This window comes from Schistocerca gregaria, chromosome 2, assembly GCF_023897955.1.
Source record: "Schistocerca gregaria isolate iqSchGreg1 chromosome 2, iqSchGreg1.2, whole genome shotgun sequence".
In the NCBI taxonomy this organism is placed as follows: Eukaryota; Metazoa; Arthropoda; class Insecta; order Orthoptera; family Acrididae; genus Schistocerca; species Schistocerca gregaria.
Genome location: NC_064921.1, coordinates 508,098,543 through 508,121,063, shown reverse-complemented (window position 1 = coordinate 508,121,063; position 22,521 = coordinate 508,098,543). Strand labels below are relative to the sequence as shown.

Below are 22,521 nucleotides of genomic sequence, written 5' to 3'. Positions count from 1 at the left end.
GCGACAGAAAGTCGGGCTACCGTTTTACAAAGAGAAAAGAAATTTCGTTCACATAGAGCACAGACGCTTCTCACAGAGTGACGAGATATTTATCTACTGTTGACTGCCTCTCACATAGCCTTTCCAGAATGGAACATTTTGTCACAAAAAAAGGTTTCTTTGAAGTGTGTATTGGATAGATGGCGTTGCTTGCAAAAACTGAGATTCTCTGTGAGTGCGTGTCCTTGTCAAGCTACGTTAATGATTTCTGTGATAGTAGCGAAAAACTGCAAGAACGCAACTCGCAGAAGTCATCATTCATAATGGTCACGTCTCTCAGGGCACCGTCTGCTACCTGTTCTGTGCAGTCGCCTCGCCTCGCCCTTTCCTCTTAAAAGGCGGGACGCAGCCCCCACGGGGATTGGTCCGATCATCAGGTCACCGGTCTGGCCCATTGTACCGAGCCCGGCTTATCACGTGCCAAATCCTGCCAATCGTGCAAATACTGTCCGAATGGTGCGTTAAATTGTCAAAATCCCGACCTGGTAAGAGGGCCTGCACATAAAGCTCCAAACTTTCTCAACTGCGCAGTGATTCGACGACTTTGCTGGCCAAGACATGTTTTGCCGAGCACGAAGACAAGCGATAGAAACTCTCGCCGTGTGTGGGCGGACGTTATCTTGCTGAAATGCAGATCCAGAATGGTTTGCCACGAAGGGCAACAAAGCAGGGCGTAGAATATCGTCGTACTACTGTGCTGTAAGGGTGCCGCGGATGACAACCAAAGCGTCTTCTTATGAAAAGAAATGGCGCCTCAGGCAATAACTCCTGGTTGTCGGGCCCTTTAGTAGGCGGCAATCACTTTCGTATCCAACTGCTGTCCAGAGCGTCTCGAGACTCTTATTCGGCCAGGAATCTTATTCACTGGAGTGGAATGTCTTCGTGGATGAGTCTCGCATCGAACTGAGCTCCGACGGCCAGCAAAGACGTGTCTGGAGGCGCCCAAACAGTTGTGGAACACCAACTTGACTGTCGCCCGCCATAAAGAACTACGACCAGAAGTGATGGTCTGAGGTTCACAGCAGGACCTCTTTGATTGTCATCCGCGGCACCCTTACAGAAAGCGCTACGTCGACGGTAGTCTACGCTCCGTTTTGCTGGCCGTCAAGCCAAGCCATCCAGAGCTTAAATTTCAGCAAGATAAAAACCCCCTGCACATGGCGAGAGTTTCTACTACTTGTCTCTGTACTTCCCAAACCCTACCTTGGCCTTGGTCGCCGGATCTCTCTCCAACTGAGAACGCTTAAAGCATTATGAGAAGTGCCCTCCAACCATATGAGAATTTCGACGATCTGATATGTCACTTGGACGTAATTTATCACGATGTAATCCCAGGAGGACATACAACAACTCTATCGTCAATAACAAGCCGAGTAACTGATTGCATAAGGGCCAGAGGTGGACCGACGTGTTATTGACTTACTCAATTTGTGAAGCTCTCTTAAATAAATTATCCTTTTTTTTCTGAAATTGTAATCATTTGTTTGTGTGTACATGTACATCACATTCACCGATTTCCCTCCCATTTTTACTTTTTTTTAGAGTTAGGAGGTTCTGACTAGCATCAACACGAATAAACTTCGTAGTTTGAGCTTCTCAGTAATGCACTGGAACGTGGAAGATGAGCACTTTACACAAGAAGAGAACTTTAGCTTTTGAAATACGCTTTACAGAAGAATGCTGAAGGTTAGTAGGGTAGGCTTAACAACTAAGGAAGAAATACTAAATCCAACAGGGGAAAAATGAAATTTAATGGACAGCCTGAGTAAAAGAATTGATGGGGTGCTTACTGAGGCATCAAAGAATTTTCGTTTTGGTAATGTGAAGGTAGATCAAGGCCCGATTAAAGTTATGAGGCTGAAGCGAATGCTGGTTGCAGTAGCTATTGATACACGTCAGTCTATTGCTGGACTGGCACGTTATGATGTGCATTTCCGGTTACTACCTGAACTTCATTCCAATCAGTTAACAGAACTGTTAACACTTGCGATTAATAACGTGAGTGATCGCCAGAAGTAGGCTACCTACTAACATATTAATTCCTTCTCTTTCCTAGTTGCTGTTTCCCATGTAATTTTCTCTGTCGAAGACATCCAATAACTCTATCAATTAATGCCAAGCCGAATACTTGCTTGCGCAACGGCCAGAGGTGAGCCAACAAGCCACTGACTTGCTCTGCACTGTCGGTGCACTCGACATGTTGCTATATTTGAAAACAGGCAAAATATCAACTCGTCAGACCACACTACACTCCTCGAGTGACTACAGTTTCTAGGTTATTTACCCCACTGAAGTTTTATGCGCCGCTGTAAGCAGAGGCCTTCTGCTGATACCCGACTAGAAACTACAGTTGCATGCCGTTCCTGTAGCAATGATCACTCGGGAACTGACTTATGGAGCAGCATTCACTGACAGTAGCCATTCATGACTGTCCTTTTTTCCCAACTTCTATTCGTAAATCGTGCTACGTAACTGAGAGCGGTACACCATTCCTTGCTGACAAGTCGGATAATCAGCGTAGATTCAGCAACAAATCAGGTAATTCACGGTATGGTCAAGCGCACGTCGAAAAACGATGGCTCCTTTCTGGCATTCTGTCACGTCTTCAAGCTCTAATGACTCCGTGCATCTAAGTGTTACGTACACTTCACATCACTGCACTCTCATGACTTACGTCAGCGGTAGAGGATCAGATGACCACTTGGCATTGGTTCTACATCGTCGCCTGTCCTGTTTCAGAGGAAATCACTCAGCCTGCAAGATCTGGGCAATCGCAGAGGGTGGGATTATTGGTAGTTGGGAGCTCCAACGCTAGGCGCGTTGTGGGGCCCCTTAGAGACTTGGATGACAAGAAGGGTAAGAAAACCAATGTTCACTCCGTGTTCATACCGGGTGGAATCATTCCAGATGTGGAAAGGGTCCTCCCGGATGCCATGAAGAGCACAGGGTGCAGCCAACTGCAGGTGGTGGCTCACGTCGGTACCAATGATGTGTGTCGCTTTGGGTCTGAAGAGATTCTCTGTGGTTTCGAGCAGCTAACAGAAGTGGTAAAGGCTGCCAGTCTTGCTTGCAAGATGAAAGCAGAGCTGAACATTTGCACCATAGTCGACAGGACCGATTGCGGACCTCTGGTACAGAGCCGAGTGAAGGTTCCGAATCAGAGGCTCAGACGGTTCTGCGACCGCGTAGACTACACGTTACTCGACTTGCGCCAAACGGTGGTTGGGTTTCGGGTTCCACTGAATAGATCAGATGTCCACTATACGCAGGAGGCGGCTACACGGGTTGCAGGGCCTGTGTGGCGTGGACTGGGCAGTTTTTTTAGGTTAGAGGGTCTCGGAAAAACACAAGAAGGGCTTCAGTCACAAAGGGTGGAGGCTTAACACAAGGAGAACGTAGATACAGAAACCATTGGCATAACAGTTGTAAATTGTCGTAGCAGTGTTGGGAAAGTACCAGAGTTCCAAACGCTAATAGAAAGTACTGATACTCAAATCGTTATAGGCACTGAGAGCTGGTTAAAGCCGGATATAAGCTCAGCCGAAAAATTTTGCGAAAAACCTAACGATGTTCCGAAAGGATAGGCTAAACACGGTTGGTAGTGGCGTGTTTGTTGCTGTCAGAAGTAGTTTAACTTGCCGCGAAATTGAATTAGATACTTCCTGTGAGTTAGTATGGGCAGAGGTCATTGTTGGAAACCGGAATTAAATAATAATTGGATGCTTTTACCGACCTCCCGATTCAGATGATACAGTTGCCGAAAGGTTCAAAGAAAACTTGAGTTTTATTTCATACACGTATCCGACTCATACGATAATAATTGGTGGTGACTTTAATTTACCCTGGATATGTTGGCGGAAATACATATTTAATTCCGGAGGTACGCATAAAATGTCATCCGAACGTGTGCTAAACGCATTCTCTGGAAATTATTTCGAGCAGTTAGTTCATGAGCCCACGCGAATAGCAAACCATTGTGAAAACACACTTGACCTCTTAGCAACAAATAATCCTAAGTTAATAACGAGCATCAAAACCGATTCAGGGATTAGTGAACTCAGGGTTGTCGTAGCGAGATTGAATATTGTAAACCCCAAATCCCAGTAAAATAGGGGAAAAATATACCTATTCAAAAAAGTAGATAAAAATTCACTCGGCGCCTTCCAGAGAGACAATCTCCACTCATTCCGAATTAATAATATAAGTGTAGACCACATGTGTCTTACATTCAAAGAAATAGTATCGGCAGCAATTGAGAGATTTATACCAAATAAATTATCAAATGACGGAGCTGATCCTCCTTGGTACACAAAACGGATTAGAACACTGTTGCAGAAACAACGAAAGAAACATGCCAAATTTAAACAGACGCAAAATCCCCAAGATTGACTATCTTTTTACAGAAGAAATTTAGCGCAGACTTCAATGCGAGACATCTATAACAGTTTCCACAACGAAACTTTGGCTCCAAATCTGGCAGAAAATCCAAAGAGATTCTGGTCGTATGTGAAGTATGTTAGCGGCAAGAAACAATCAATGTCTTTTCTGCGCGTTGGCAATGGAGATACTATCGGAGACAGTGCTGCCAAAGCAGAGTTACTAAACACAGTCTTCCGAAACGCCTTTAAAAATACTCCAGAATTCGAATCAAGAACAGCTCCCTACATAAGTAACGTAGAAGTAAATATCCTCGGAGTAGTGAAACAACTTAAATCACTTAATAAAACCAAGTCTTCTGGTCCAGATTATATCCCAATTAGGTTCCTTTCGGAGTATGCTGATGCATTATCTCCATACTTAACAATCATATACAACCGTTCGCTGGACGAAAGATCTGTACCCAAAGACTGGAAAGTTGCACAGGTCACACCAATATTCAAAAAAGGTTGTAGGAGTAATCCACTACATTACAGGCCCATATCGTTAACGTCGATATGTAGCAGGAGTTTAGAACATCTATTTTGTACGAAAACTATGAATTACCTCGAAGAAAACTGTCTATTAACACACAGTCAACATGGGTTTAGAAAACATCGTTCCTGTGAAACACAACTAGCTCTTAATTCACATGACGTGTTGAGTGTTATTGACAAGGGATTTCAGATCGATTCCATATTTCTGGATTTCCGGAAGGCTTTTGACACTGTACCACACAAGCCGCTCGTAGTGAAATTGCGTGCTTATGGAATATCGTCTCAGTTATGTGACTGGATTTGTGATTTCCTGTCAGAGAGGTCACAGTTCGTAGTAACTGACGGAAAGTCATCGCGTAAAACAGAAGTGATTTGTGGCGTTCCCCAAGGTAGTGTTATAGGCCATTTGCTGTTCTTTATCTATATAAACGATTTGGGAGACAATCAGCAGCCGTCTTCGGTTGTTTGCAGATGACGCTGTCGTTTATCGACTAATAAAGTCATCAGAAGATCAAAACAAACTGCAAACGATTTAGAAAAAATATCTGAAAGGTGCGAAAAGTGGCAGTTGACCATGAATAACGAGAAAAATGAGGTCATCCACATGAGTGCCACAAGGAACTCAAACTTCGGTTACACGATAAAGCAGTCTAATCTAAAAGCCGTCAATTCAACTAAATACCTAGCTATTATATTTACCTACAACTTAAATTTGAAGGAACACATAGAAAACGTTGTGGGGAAGGCTAATCAAAGACTACTAAGGAGACTGCCTACACTAGTCTTGTCCGTCCTTTTTTACAATACTGCTGCGCGGTACGACTGACGGAGTACATCGAAAAAGTTCAACGAAAGGCAGCACGTTTTGTATTATCGCGAAATATGGGAGAAAGTGTCACAGAAATGATACAGGATTTGGGCTTGAAATCGTTAAAAGAAAGGCGTTTTTCGTTGCGACGGAATCTTCTCACGAAATTCCAATCACCAGCTCTCTCCTCCGAATGCGAAAAAATTACAGACCAATATCCTTAACCTCGTTTCGTTGCAGGAATCTCAAACATATTCTCAGTTCGAATATAATGAATTTCCTTGAGACAGAGAAGTTGCTGTCCATGCATCAGCACGGCTTTAGAAAGCATCGCGCCTGCGAAACGCAACTCGCCCTTTTCTCACATGATACCTCGGGAACCATGGATGAAGGGTATCAGACGGATGCCATATTCCTTGACTTTCGGAAAGCGTTTGACTCGGTGCCCCACTGCAGACTCCTAACTAAGGTACGGGCATATAGGACTGGTTCCCAAATATGTGAGCGGCTCGAAGACTTCTTAAGTAATAGAACCCAGTACGTTGTCCTCGACGGTGAGTGTTCATTGGAGTTGAGGGTATCATTTGGAGTGCCCCAGGGAAGTGTGGTAGGTCCGCTGTTGTTTTCTATCTACATAAATGATCTTTTGGATAGGGTGGACAGCAAAGTGCGGCTGTTTGCTGATGGTGCTGTGGTATACGGGAAGGTGTCGTCGTAGAGTGACTGTCGGAGGATACAAGATGACTTGGACAGGATTTGCTATTGATGTAAGAATGGCAGCTAACTCTAAATATAGATGAATCTAAATTAATGTAGATGAATAGCAAAAAGAATCCTGTAATGTTTAAATACTCCATTAGTAGCATAGCGCTTGACACAGTCACGTCGATTAAATATTTGGGCGTAACATTGCAGAGTGATGTGAAGTGGGACAAGCATGTAATGGCCGTTGTGGGGAAGGCGGATAGTCGTCTTCGGTTCATTGGTAGAATTTTGGGAAGATGTGGTTCATCTGTAAAGGAGACCGCTTATAAAACACTAATACGACCTATTCTTGGGTACTGCTCGAGCGTTTGGGATCCCTATCAGGTCGGATTGAGGGAGGACATAGAAGCAATTAAGAGGCGGGCTGCTAAATTTGTTACTGTTAGGTTTGATAATCACACGAGTGTTACGGAAATGCTTCAGGAACTCGGGTGGGAGTCTCTAGAGGAAAGGAGACGTTATTTTCGTGAATCGCTACTGAGGAAATTTAGAGAACCAGCATTTAAGGCTGAATGCAGTACAGTTTTACTGCCGCCAACTTATATTTCGCGAAAAGACCACTGAGATAAGATAAGAGGGGTTAGGGCTCGTACAGAGGCATATAGGCAGTCATTTTTCCCTCGTTCTGTTTGGGAGTGGAAAGGAAAGAGGAGATGCTAGTTGTGGTACGAGGTACCCTCCGCCACGCACCATATGGTGGATTGCGGAGTATGTATGTAGATGTAGATGTATTTTGTTGACACCGACTTACATAGGGAGGAACGATCGCCACGATAAAATAAGGGAAATAGAGCCCGTACGAAAACATATAGGTGTTCATTCTTTCCGCGCGCTGTACGAGATTGGAATAATAGAGAATTGTGAAGGTGGTTCGATGAACCTTCTACCAGGCACTTAAATGTGATTTGCAGATGTAGATCGTCCACAGCGTAGAAATCCGACCAGTGGGCTATTTTATAGAGATAACTCATATTTTGTCCAGCGAGCCAATTTTATCTGCTTTTTCTCATCGCCTAATTCTTCATCACCATTATTCTCTCCTCCTCTGTCTCTCCGGTGTACTTTAAATCTTCTCTCAATAGCGTGTTCCAAAATAATCCCCTGTGTGTTTCCTAGAAGTTTTGCCAGATCACTCAGTGTCTGTACTGCGCGTGGTTTCACCGCAGAGTCGTCCGAGGCGGTGCGGGTGGAGTTTTCTGGCGGCGCGCTGCAGGCGTGGTCCAGCAGGCCGCTGGACCGCGAGAGGCAGCCTTGGCTGCCGCTGGGCGACGCGCGCCACCGCCTCCACGTGGAGGTGCTGGACGCGGACGACAGCCCTCCCGTCATCATCAGCGAGGGACACCTCAGCAGGCACGAGCCAACCGGGCTCCTGCGCAAGGTGGGCGAGCGCATGCAGCTGCCGCACAGACCACCGATGCCACACTTTGTAACGCCATCATCATCACCACCGCCATGTGTAGTTTCCAGCCTCTGGTAGGGTCTGCTTGGAAGACAAACGTTTCCATCTTCTCCGTGCTTTCCGCCACCTCCTGTCTCTACTCTGGCCGACCGTTTTCTTCCTCTCTCTTCAGCTACTTCTCCCGTGGCCTTTCTCTTGATCTCGTGATGTCTAACTTCCCTTTGTCCTGCTCCCTAGGCACTTTTGTCTCATTCATTTTTACACACACATACCATTTTCATATTTTTCTTTAAACTTCTCTTGAAGTTTCTCTCCTGTCTTATCTCCCTAACTGTTATCTCATCTTTTCCGTTTCTATCAGGTCCATCTTCTCAAAAACTTCATTTTACCTGCTCGCACCTTACGTTTTTCCCTTTCATTCGTGATCCAGATTTCTGCAGTGTAACAAATGTTCAAATGTGTGTGAAATCTTATGGGACTTAATTGCTAAGGTCATCAGTCCCTAAACTTACACACCACTTAACCTAAATTATCCTAAGGACAAGCACACACACCCATGCCCGAGGGAGGACTCGAACCTCCGCCGGGACCAGACGCACAGTCCATGACCGTAGCGCCTTAGAACGCTCGTGCAGTGTAACAGTCCTGGTGGATAACACATTTGGTGTCCTGACTACTTTGGGGTACTTCTTTGATCACATTTTTACGAAGTTATTCACTTATCTCTTTGTCATTCCCTCCATTTTCCTTATTATATTCCTTACGTACTTAAAGCTTCTATTGTTGTCTGTTGGTACCAGCCAGAGTCCACTTTAAGTCTCTTCCGTTCTCTTGTTGTGACCAACTGTTCACACTTCATAGCATTATATTTTATTACCTTAGACAATTAGTCTTCGAGCTGATCTGGGCCATATTGACCTAATGATTGTACTGAACACTTGTCTTGGTCGCCAAAACTTTTTTTTATTTTTAGCTTCTCCTGCAACGTTCCCATTTACCCCGTAATCATATCTGTGACATAAGAAAACAATGTAATATGCCTCTTGCCGTAGGCGTATTGATATTATCACTAACGCCACCTAATGGCGAAGATTGTTTACCTTCTAATTTGTGTATTTCCTGAGCCAGTTTGTGCACTGATATTGTAATGGAATGATTGTAAGTGATAAGATGCCATGTATCGATGTTACAGCTATGTTCTAAGCTTCATTGCTTCATGGTACTTTACATTTCGCTATTTCGTCTTAGATTATATATTTATGTCACGGGTCTGATCATGGAGTAACCCAAAACGCGTCGTGGGAATTTAAAAGTAAGGAAAAAACCTTGGATCATGAATACCAGTGTGTAGTCATAAATGCACTAAATTTTAATCCATAATGTTACTCACTTTCTTCACAGACATGTAATTGCTTGTGTACTTCTTCCTCGTTGCTGCACCATGCCATCAAATAATCAGCAAACGACACTGACATCCTGTTTCCTACCTCTCTTTCTACTTGTGTAACTATACCATCCATCACCACTATGAAAAGTTACTTCCTTATTTCTGACCATTTCCCCATGTCAATCATCCTCTTCTCTCTCTTCATACTCTCAATTCCTGCTCTTCTACGGAAGTCCAATCCCCTGTAAATTCTTTGGGAGATTAGTTACGGTCTCAAGTAGGGCTGTTTTTGTAGGCGTGAGGTGCAATGTGGAACTCTGCCCCATGACTGTTATTGTAACTGCGAAGGCCCTACGGATGGGTGGCGGCAAATGGGGCCTCTGGTGAAGCTGTAATAATCCCAGCAAGCCAACGTAGATAAATAAGGGACCTGTAAATACTTACCTTTGTGATGTAATAGTGTCCATAAATAAGATAATATAAAAGTAAACGACACAGAGAAATAGCCGCACTAAATACGATGTTTTCAGCTACCTAGTACTGTTGACGCTACCAGACAGCAACAATACCGGTCGATGCCAACTGATACCTATTGGCTAAGTTACTAACAAAAGATATCTCTCGAACAGTATGTTTTAAGCCTTTTGACTGGTTTGATGCGACTCGTCACGAATGCCTCTCCTGTACCATCCTCTCCATCTCAGAGTGGCATTTGCACCCTATATCCGGAATTAGTCCGTTGGACAAATTTCAGTCTCTGCCCTCATCTACAGTTTCTACTCTCTACAGTTCCCTCTGGTACCACGGAGTTTATCACTTGACGTCTTAACATATCTCCTGTCATCCTGCCCCTTCTTCTAAGTTCTCCGGTAATTTTGCGGAGAGCTTCCTCATTCCTTATCTTGAGAGTCTACCTAAATTTTCACTTTTCAAATGCTTCGATTATCTTATTTGCTGATTTTTCCAATGTCTAACTTTTACTGCCATACATTGCTGTGCTCCAAAAGTACATTCCCAAAAATTTCTTCCATAGATGAAGGCGGATGCTTGAATTAGTACTTCTTTTGGCTAGGAAATCCCTCTTTGCCTATGCTAGTCTGCTTCTTATCTACTCCTTGTTACGTAAGTCATGCGTTCACCAGCCATGGAAAGCGAACGTTTGGCAATGGCAACTACTCGTGCTATCGGAAAAAGTCAGAACAAACGTCGGCCAAAGATCCCGAAACAAATTCCAACAAACAGTGCGTCAACAAGTTGGCCACGAAAACTTCAACAATTTTGAAGTCGCTGTTTGGTAAAAATACACGTGCTCTGTCTAGCTGAGTCATTCCCGTCAACGTTCCCACTGCACTTTCAATCTGCATACATTTAACACGAAATGTAGAGGATGGCAGGCTTGTGAATAGGCCAAGGCAGCAGTCCGTATCAGCTACAATACTTATTTGCAGTAGTCGGATGTAAAATATCATTTGACGAATAAATCTCCACTGCTGTTCTCACTAATTCAAATTCTTCATCACAATCGGTAGCAGAACCCATAGCGACGAATCTGAGTAGCGTTTACTGAATCAAAGTTTATAACCCAAAACAAAAGAATAAATGTTCTTCTCCCTTACTTATTTGGCAAGACAAGCATTAGTATGGAATATCCTGATACAACAGGGATGATAACGACATCGGTTACAAATCAAGCTGATGACGACAACGAAAACCACGAATAGTACGTAGAGAAAAGTGGAATAAAATCACACTCAAACGCGCACCTTCGCATCAGTGCCACAAGCACACTTCGCACAAACAGAAACATGATAGAAACATTAATCAAATACGACTATGAAGTGCAATAAGTCACGAGTGTACAAATTCTAATATCTGGTAGCTTCGCCAGTATTAAGAAACATTTTAGCCAGCAGTTTTTCATTTTCGTGATTTAGGTAACATTTACTGTTAGAAAGTTAATTATTAATATCAGCTGCAGTTTAACCATTACAAAGCGATAGAAAAATGTGGACTGCGTTCCTGAAGGAAATGAATGTTGGTCCCGCAAGATACACGAGAGAACGATTGTGAACACAGATACTGTTGAAAGTAGAGCTGTAAGCTTGGAGCATGTTTGGATAGCTCAGTGATGGAGCATTTTCCCGCGAAAAGCAGAGGTTCCGGCTTTGAGTGACGGTCCTTCACATAATATGAAGCTGCCAGAAAGTTTCAATTCAGCCCACACTCCGCAACAGAGTGAAAATTCAGTCTAGATCTCAATATGTTAGTCACATGTTCTACCCTAAGCTCTATACCCTAAACACTGAACTTGTACAGACTTCGTATAAACTAGCTTGTCACGACTTATTTGATTGGTAGTATCATGACTAGTTAATTCAGGTAACCCACTGCATCTTCGAGGACCATCACTGGTTCTGAGTACATGTCTCAAGGTCGTCGAGTCCTCTCGTCCGTTGTCAAGATTAATGCACTTTCTGTTTCCCCTCCGTGGATTTCGTCTTGTCGCCCATTTTTAACTTCTCGACCCCCATACTAGTGCACGATACAGCATTATTCCCATGCTGAGAGATTGCTGTTACGTTTCCTCCTGACAGGCCTCCCACCACAGTGCTTGGCTAGTGCCCATTGTACCTCCTCACGCACACAGCAAGAAGCAACCGACGCGATCAACGTCAAACTTCTGTACCACACTACTATCAATCCCCAGCATGACTGTACATAAAACTTTCCACAATACAACCTTTACAAAGAAACTCCAAATTATTAACGTATTTCTATCTAGCAAACATGCTACAAATATTGAAAACACCAGACGATTAAAATTTAGCTCTAAATGTATGTGAAATCGGCACATGGGTGTGCTATGTTTATTTAGTTGATCATGACACAGCCACTTACGTCCAAGAACGGTGAAAGATAAGACAGAAATGATACTGCTATCAAATTGTCTTCGTAAGCGGTTTGGCAAGCTGCATACTGTTGCATACCACTCTTGAGATGATAGATGTACGTCAGCTTGTAGAAGTTATAACACAATGTGTATAATAGTGTTTTGGCTATAGCGATGCTAAAACCAAAAATCTATTTTCTACTCCATTAGCTCTAATCTTTACGTTCCGATTTACAGCGTTATAAAACATCTCCCCTCATTTGCTGTCCCTCTTCTAAAGCAGTTCTATTTCTTCTTTATTTCGTTGTATCATTATTTTCAGCTGACCTTATGTCTAGTTTTGCTTTCCTACTATTACCGACAGAGATGGTGCCTGGCCCGTATTGTAGAGGGTAGTGGTTCAAATTCACGCCCAATCATCCGTATATAAGTTTCTCGTAGTTTCTTTAGGCAAATACTGAGATAGTACCTTTGTAAAAGACGCTGTTGACTTCCTCGACTTCCTTCGCATTCCATCTGTAGCGACAACGTCGCCAGCGAACGTTTCTCCATAAACTTCCATCTCGTTTTCTTATTTCCTGTATTTTGTTTTTCAGTCCTGTCTCTAATCCTTTTCCTGATCACGTCGTCACCAGATTCTTGCTACTAGGCAGAATTTCGTATATCCACACTGTTGTTGCTTCGAATATTATGGATAGTTTTCACGTAAATATTAGCTTTTGCCAAACATAATTATGAGAGGTGTAATAATCCTGGATTGTTGTCTTTATTACTCTCATTTGGTCTCATGCCACGCTGCATCAAAGGGTGCGTCTCAACATGCAAACAGTTACTAAATATTATATAAGTAATGTAAACTGCTATAAGCCTCCAGTACTGAAATATGATACTGATCAATTAATTACGTTTCGTGCTCTATCCTAGAACTAAACATTATCATATCTTCGAAAATCTGTTGCGGTTTCCAGAGAACAATTTCCCCTGCCACCAAAAGACAAACAAAACTGAATAACTCTCAAATTGAAAATGTGAGACTAACATACGTTTTATTTGCTCAGAGTCAACCGTTATGAGGTCTGAGTTGGATGCAGTGGCACGCATTATAATCGATTGGGGTGCACGGTTTGGGTATGCGCGCAATGTCTGTTAGCAGCTGGCATCCGCGACCCCGCTTCTATACCAGGAATGTTCCGTGTTCCGATACGGGCTCCTAGCACTGGCCGCACCTTCAGCACTCCAATCTGAGCAACACTTCCTTCCCACACACTCTAAGAAACGAAGCAAATGCAAAAATACACATACTTTAAGTTTTAAACATGGCTAAATTAAAATTGAAACAAAGCAGCCCACGGTCACTATTATTTTTAGTCTTATTGACCAGGTTTCAACACTTCCAAGAGTGCCTTATCATAATTCAAACAATTAAAATGGCCTATACCATAGTTACAAATTTATAGGAAAAGATATTTTTTGTACTAAATGTGTAAGTACTGACTACCAATAAAAGACAGACGCAGTATTTACATGTCACATATAAAATAATTTAGAGGCCAGGAGGGCTTTAGTCACAAAATATATAAAAAGGAATGCTTGAAGGTCAGCCACTATGGGCTGCTGGTACCTGTACAGCCACAGGTTGCAACGGACTGAGGCGCCCGCGTTAACAAGTGCGGGCAGGTGAACATTACACTGCATCGAGAGCGCCATCTAGTAGCCGCAGGTACAACTTAGCTGCTTAGCATTCAAGTGTAGACAGACGAAAATTATAATGAATATTGTTCAATGCGTAATGTAAAAAGCAATATTTTCTTTAACACCAACAGATAAAGTAACATTTTGTCTGCATCAGAGCTTAGAAGTACAGTTTGAAGCATAAAAACGTCATTATATAAAATACAGGAAGGGGTGAATGACACAGCTGGTAGAAAGCGATACAACATGAAATACAGCCAATAAACCATTTAATAAACGAAAAATTATGAGTTAACGTAGGTTGAAAAAAAAACATTTCGGTAAACTTCACAAGGCGACCCTAAATTAAATGTTAAGTGACGGCTTCATACAGTTGAAGAAATTTTTATTGTGCAACCGCAGCTACGAAAATGATAAATTTAAGCTAGTTTGGCCGGCATTGGTGGCCGAGCGGTTCTAGGCGCTACAATCGGGAACCGTGCTACCGCTACGGTGGCAGGTTCGAATCCTGCCTCGGCCATCGGTGTGTGTGATGTCCTTAGGTTAATTAGGTTTAAGTAGTTCTAAGTTCTAGGGGACTGATGATCTCAGAAGTTAAGTCCCATAGTGCTCAGAGCCATTTGAACCGTTTAAGCTAGTTGGGAAAAAGCTACCTTTGTTCGGTTTGAGGAAACCAAACAAGGGACACGATGGGCGACAGTGCCTCTGGCATGCTGCTTGAATCTGCATGCACGACGACCAGATTGGGTAACATAATGCTAAATAACTCGAAAACTACGCAACTTAACGATTTCCTTTTCTTAACAGTTGTTTCTCAGTGAAATGGGAGGCAGGATAACTAGTCAGCGTACAAGATAACAAAACAGTTAAACTGAATGACAATGTTGTGACTGATAATTCACAAGTCGCAAGTATTTTTAATAATCACTTTATAAATATTGCAGCATCTCTATAAGAATATTCATTACACAGCAGGCTGTACACTGCCTCTGAACATCACTAGCGTCGAAACCTTCATATAGGGCCCTGTGGGGTCATACAAAGTATTTATTTTGACCACCTCTTAAACGTTCCGAAATTTTGTATATGTAGTTTTCTTTTTAAGCCTTGTATATTTAGATGTATTACAGACGGACAGGACTTTGACCTCTACAGACTTGAGCATAGCACCTTGCGGTATGTGGTAGCACACAGACTGTAGTCTTTTCAGTAGGCGGTGCGTGAAGGATCACAGGTTCTGCCTTGGTTCTGTTGTGGCTACAACACCGAGCTACAACAGAGAACTAAGCTGTAGAAATGAGGGTATAAGTACTTGTCGGGCGGTGCGAATGACATTATACTTTGGTGGGATTGACTAAATGTGATGTAATTTTCTGAGCTCGTCAGCACTCTTTCTCACTCCAGGATGTTGCAGCTTCGCCTTTCAGAAGCTCTTTTTTACCATGTCAGTAACTGAATAGGTTATCTTATGTTGAATCTGAGCTTTCTTGCGACACTTTGCACAGTCAACATTATAATGATATCCCTCTGTCGCCATGATGTCATTGTGCTACGTTGTTTTCTTGAGCACTCAGCCCGTCCAGAGTATTACAGTATCTTCCGTATTTGCTGCAACTCAGCATTTGTGTCTTGCTGGTATTTTGCCTGGTCGTTGACCCATTGCGTTCTGCCTGTGGCATTGCCAGGGAAGAACTTCGATCATTTCTTAATATCCACCTTAAACATTATTCTGTGGCGCAACATATTCCTAAAGACGGGACGGAACTGTTAAATAACATCACCTAACCTTACAATACTTCCCTTCTGCTTTCTACGTGCAACTGCAATTTACAGACACACAATGACGGAAAAAAATAGCGACACCGAGAAGGAGTTTTGCGACATAAACAAAGGTTGGTAGCCGTGTTTCTACTTCTGAAAGATGACGTCTACTCATATTTCGCGCCAGTGGCAAAAGAGTGGCGCCAGTAGTGCCACTATAAGGATGCAAGTCAGGTTTGCTTTAAATACATGCTGTAAGGATCGTGAGCGTTAGTTACCTTTGAGATTAAACTTGGTTAGTTAATGTCAGTCAAGAATGCCTTTAAGGTGACAAAGTCGCTGTTATTAACACACCGTGCAGTTTGGACGAGTTCGAGTACTAGGCACGCATTGTGTTGTACAGGTGCCAGATGCCAGTTTGTGACTTCCATGCCCACTGCACTTGGTTGGTCAATACAGGAATGGTTAACGCTGTTTGTGGATGACGCTGAAGTTGTCGTCCCATATGTGTCAGATTGGAGAGAGATTTGGTGAGTAAGCGGGCCTCGGATAGCGCGTAGCCATCCGGACACGCTTTCTGTCAGATGAAAATTCCTAGTTTCCTGCTCGCCGCACCGCAACTGTTCCTGCCTTCCATGAACCGTACAAGAAATTCAAAGATGAAATTCTGTCTTCGATTCGACAGAGAATACTAATAATTTTCTCAAGAGATAGAAACTCTGTTGAGTTCGAAACCACATTTCGCAGCACGTAAGCCCCGAATCACCTGCTGTACTGACAACACACAAAAAGTAAAATTTCGATGTTTACAGTCCTTCGTAGTATCACAGTTTTATTGGCCAACAGTGTATACAAACGAAGGTAATACAAAATTTTCGAAACGAAACCGGTCAAATGTTTTGTGAAATGAATTTTCTAAAAGTAAGAAATAAAATAGACTAGAAAAACTTTTGATTTGCCTTCGAATGATGCTCGTAATTACGTAAAATTCTAACATTCTGAGTTACACGTTGGACTTTAAATTCTCATTCCCCTCCTCAGTTTCTGTACACGATTCTGAGCATAACTGAAAGGCGCGTCAAATCTTTTTCTAATGTATTTTATTTCTTACTTTTAGGTAAATCATTCCACAAAACATTTGACTTTTTTTTCAAAAAAAAAATTTATTTATTTGTTTTCAAGTTTTGTTCAGAAATCATGAATTACAGACAGAAAAATATCACACAACCAAGAAAGAGCTCTGGAAAATAAATGAAAGTTGTTAGGCGTGTTTCTACATCTGAAAGATGACGTCTACTCAAATTTCGCGTCATTCTCATTGGAGTGGCGCCAGAAGCGTCACTATCAGGAGGCAAATCAGGTTTGCTTTAAACACGAGTTGTGGCGTTGTGAGCAGTAGTGAGCTTTTAGATTAAATGTAGTGAGTTAATGTTAGTCAAGAAGACGACAAAGACGCCATTATCAACAGCTTACCGAGTTTGAATGAGGTAGTGTAACAGGGCCATGAGAAGCTGGATGTTCCTTCCAAGACGCTGCAGAAGAAAAAAATGTTCAGATATGTGTGAAATCTTATGGGACTTTACTGCTAAGGTCATCAGTCCCTAAGCTTACACACTACTTAACCTAAATTATCCTAAGGACAAACACACACACCCATGCCCCCGGGAGGCTTCGAACCTCCCTGGGACCAGCCGCACAGTCTATGACTGCAGCCCCCCTAGACCGCTTTTTTTTTCATCTCTTCGTTTTGTTCGGTATTGTTCGTTGCGTTTGGTCTGGGCGGACGTCACAAGACATCCATTCAAGTTGATCGTTGACTCCTTTACTCACTTTTTTTATTAGAGGGTGAGCAGCCCTCTTTTTTTGTTTATGTAGTCTCGGAAGGAAGACCGTCGTCGTGTTTGGCATATCGCTCAGCCACAGCAGCAATTTGAGCACCAGTTGGCCACGCAGTGGCTCAACGAACTGTTACACGACAGTTCCGAGGCAGAACCACTGTAACGTACATTCCACTGTCCTCAAACCACCGTCGTTTGCAACGTCAGTGGTGTCAAACGAGAGCTCATTGGAAGGCAGGGTGGAGGTCTTTTGCGTTTTCTGATGAAAGCCGGTTCTCCTTCAGTGCCAGTGATGGCTTGTGTTGGTTGCAAGGTGAGCACCTGCATTCACTCTGTCTGCGACCTAGACACACTGAACCTGATTCTAGAGTTATGGTCTGGGCTACGATTTCATATGATCGCAGGAGCACTCCCGTGCTTAAGCCACGCATCCTGGCAGCAAATTTGTACGTCAGTCTGGTGATTCGACCTGTTGTGCTGCCATTCATGAACACCATTCCAAGGGGTGTTTTCCAAAAGGATAACGCTCACCCAAATACCGCTGTTGTAACCCAATATTCCCTACAGATCACCAGATCACCAGATCCTACTCGATCACCAGATTTGTCTCCATTCGAACACAAATGGAGCATCATCGAACGGCAACTGCAGCATCATCCTCAACCACCATTAACTGTCCGTGTATTGGCCGACCAAGGGCAACAGACATGAATCTCCATTGCAAAAATTAACATTAGGCACCTGAACGACACACCACACCCGTTATTAGTGTACCAGCATTTCACATTTGTAGTGGTTTCTCACTTAAATATAGTAACCTGTGAACGTGCAACGTTAATTACTTAAATAATTTACCTACACAAGCATATTTCAGAAATGTCGTTGCTCTACATAAATTACATCTCGGTTCTAGGATTTTATTTTCCGTCTGTCTACATTTAAATATCGGTCGTTATTGACATTTTTTACATTTTATTTACATAGCTAACAGTGGCTGTCTGTGAAACATTCAGTTTAGCCTCAGATCATTAATTGCTTTTTCCTCAATTACTCTGATTACATTAAGACGATTTTTTTAACTAGACCTCAGCTGGTCAATCCGATTCGCCATCTGTGAAGTTTCCACTATGAATATTTAGACAAAAATCCGTTTGGTAATTTCTACGGAGTCTTGGTTTTGCTCCGTTCCAACATTTGACAGCAAAATTTGCAATACTTGTGTCTGTTTGCTGTTTGTAACTTTAATTGGCCCTGGTCACTGCTAAAATCTCATCGACGCTTTCGGTTAACATGTTGGCTCTCTAGAGATGATATCACTTAGTTCCTTGCCGGTATTAACATTATTTATCGATTTGTTAATTGATTGCAGCGGGTAGGGCCATCACATCCACATTCCAGCACTGCTCCAACGGAAAAAGAACGAGAAACATGTGTCTGTACCCCTCACCACTTGCTCTGCTTCGACCACACTGTCATCATACAAACTACTCTCCCCAAAATAACAACAATATCTAAGAGTTTCGCGCATTCTGGCATTCTAATATTATTGTTTAACTGGAAATTTCGCTGTTCTTAAGGAAATATCGTTACTTAGTTTTACGTACATAGAAAAATTCTTGAAGACATGCAGCGTAAGGAAACAACATCTAAGAGTATAGATTTCCAGTAAAAACAATCGATATGTGGCAATAAAATCTTTCAGTTATTTTCAGAGAGTCTCTAGGATGTCGTCTGCCACATACATAGACGTTATAGTAATGTTATACCTGCCACGTCCTCTCCTCGCGGACCAAATAGTAACGACGAAAATTTGCCCCGTGCCAGGATTAGGACCATCTACTATGAATGCACTATTCAGTTTTCCGTAAGTTCATTTTTCCAGAAATGGTTGCGGGACTGAGCTGTTCGACACAGGATGTCAAATCAAACACCTTTCAGCCGTCTACTTTCCAAAACCTTTTTTCTCTACCGCTTTCGACGATTCACTTCGCCATCTTCATGCCCCCGACCGAGTGTAGGAAGATTCCACCTCTGTTCTGGTCAAAACAGGGGCCAGCCATACTGGTATCAGTATATTTCTGCTTACTGTGGCGAGCACTTCAAATCATCACTGGTCGTCAGGTGAGAGTGGAAGTGATCGCTACAGCAAGCCGAAGTCTACTGATACCAGTATTGCTGGCCCCTGTTTTGACCAGAACCGTGGTGGAATCTTCCTACACGTCGGTCGGGGGCCTGAAGATGGCGTAGTAAATCGTCGAAACTGATAGCCAAATGAAATATGTTTGGAAACTAGACGACTGAAAGCTGTTTGACTAGACATCCATTACTCAGTGTGATGTGCAGCGAGTGTGGTGTGGCCGGCAGGGCGAGCCGCTGGGCACGGTGGTGCTGCAGGACGCCGACTCTCCGGCGGCCAACCGCTACCGCTGGCGCTTCCTCAACGACTCGCGCCGCCTGCTGGCCGCCAACTGCTCCGCCGAGGCGGTCGGCGCAGACGGCGACGGCGCCGCGGGCCGCGCCTCGCTCAAGCCCGACGCCGTCATGACGGTCATCAGATGCGGTGCGTATGCAGCTAGTCGGCCGCACTCACCTGCCCGCTGCAATGCCGGCAGAGAACATTTCTTGGAGGAGGAGGAGGAGGAGGAGATTAGTGTTTAACGTCCCGTCGACAACGAGGTCATTAGAGACGGAGCGCAAGCTCGGGTGAGGGCTCCTAATAGCATAGGCACATAGGGAACACACACGACACAGATCTGTAAGTCCACGGTATTGGTGATAAGTTGAGAAAACCGTCCCGAAACACGTTTGCTACAAAACACCACTGTTTCCTGCCCATGTACCCCGACATCAATATGGGATATTATCACCGTGCACACGTACACAGTCCGCATAACGGGTTGGCATACTGTGGAACAGGTGGTCGAGCAGCTGCTGGGGTATAGCCTCCCATTCTTGCAACACTGCCTGTCGGAGCTTCTGAAATGTAGTCGGGGTTTGAGACGTGCACCGATACGTCGATCGAGAGCATCACAGACGTGCTCTGTGGGGTTTAGGTCCGCAGAACTGGCAGGCCACTCCATCGCCTGATATCTCCTGCTTCAAAGTACTCCTCCACGATGGCAGCTCGGTGGGGCCGTGCGTTATCATCCATTAGGAGGAAGGTGGGACCCACTGCACCCCTGAAAAGGCGGACATACTGGTGCAAAATGACGTCCCGATACAACTGACCTGTTACAGTTCCTCTGTCGAAGACATGCAGCGGTCTACCTGCACCAATCATAGTCCCACCCCACACCATAAAACCACAACCTCCATACAGGTCCCTTTCAAAGACATTAAGGGGTTGGTATCTGGTTCTTGCTTCACGCTAGACGAAATCCCGATGAGAATCACTGTTCAGACTATACCTGGACTCGTCCATGAACATAATCTAGGACCACTGTTCCAATGACCAAGTGCTGTGTTCTTGACACCAGGCTTTACGGGCTCTCATGTGACCAGGGTCCCAAGGTCCCGAGCAAGGCTACCTGCAGTACTCCGTGGCCGTCTGCTGGCACTGATGGTAAGATATCGGTCTTCTTGTGGCGTTGTACACTGTGGACGTCCCGTACTTTAGCGCCTGGACACGTTTCCTGTCTGCTGGAATCGTTGCCATAACCTTGAGATTACACTTTGTGGCACACGGATGGCCCGTGCTACGACCTGCTGTGTTTGACCAGCCTCCACTCGCCCTAGTATTCTACCCCTCATAACGCCATCAATTTGTGTTCTTCGAGCCATTTTCAACACACAGTCACCATTAGCACATCTGAAAACGTCTGCACACTTGCTCGCTGCACCGTACTCTGACATGCCTTACCCAAAAATAAGATAGCACAGTCGCTTACCAGAGAAAATCAATGTGATCAGGATGCCCACATCAGCCCTCCATATTTCTTACCTTATCAGTCTACATAATGTTCAACATTCGTCTATAGCACCACATCTCAAATGCTTCGTTTCTCTTCTGTTCCGGTTTTTACGCAGTCCACGTTTGACAACAATACAATGCTGTTCTCCAAACGTACATTCTCAGAAATTTCTTCCCCAAGTTAAGAACTATGTTTGACATTATAAGACTTCTCCTGGCCATGAATGCCCTTTCTGCCAGTGCTAGTCTGCTTTTCATGTCCTCTTTTCTCCGTCCGTCATTGGGGATATGGGTAAATCAAATTACCTGTCGACAATGCCTTTCGTTATCAGGACCAGGTATCGTCGGAAAATAAATGAATCCGAATCTGTGCCAGTGTGGGTTAAAGGTGCTGACAATTGCACAAAAATTAAACTCGTGGGTGATCTTAACCATTATTATAGAAATTAAATAAAGTATTTCCTTTCCCTATTCCTTACAAAAAATAACAATATCAAACAAACAAACCATATGCGAGATACTCTGTGTGAGCGTTGACCTTGGTCATTACGCAACCGCTTATCGCTCTGTGTTTACAAACATGAGAAGCCAAATGAGACGCGTGCTGCTAGGATGACTACAGCATGCGTCCAGGATATCCACCCGACTTTGGACTATGAAAATTTCGGATCCACAGCGTCAGCCGAGAACCGCTAAGCGTACATCGAGAACCACGGGCTCAAGGAGGCAACAGTTTCTCCTATATAAGGAATGAATTTGGTAAGAAGGCGTCAGTCTTCGTGCAGCCGCTCGTGCAACAGCATAGGACCGCTCACACAGAAGATGCCAAAATATTATAGGAGAAGAACTCGTACGCGCCTCACAGTATGTAAAGCAATAGACAATATTGCTATGAATACGGAGAGCTATGTCGGTGCACAAGTCGTCCTGCATGGTCCATCAGTGTTCTGTGGTGGAGTTCTGAACTTTACTATTAGCAATTGCTAGGTAGCAGAATTCCTTAACTTCATCTACTTCGTGACCATCAATCCTGATGTTAAGTTTCTTGCTGTTCTCATTTCTACTACTTCTCATTACCTTCGTCTTTCTTCGATTTACTCGCAATCCATACTCTGTACT

At 43.7% G+C, this 22,521-nt stretch overlaps 1 protein-coding gene across 1 annotated transcript in view; it reads left to right on the top strand.

The window, feature by feature from the left end:
* Nucleotides 1-22,521, top strand: part of LOC126329072 (uncharacterized) — a 535,869-nt gene that overhangs the window by 379,475 nt on the left and 133,873 nt on the right. Inside the window, exons 5-6 of the mRNA XM_049996104.1 lie at nt 7,692-7,903; nt 19,857-20,052. Of these exons, the coding sequence (XP_049852061.1) occupies nt 7,692-7,903; nt 19,857-20,052 (408 nt within the window). The remainder of the gene's footprint in view (nt 1-7,691; nt 7,904-19,856; nt 20,053-22,521) is intronic.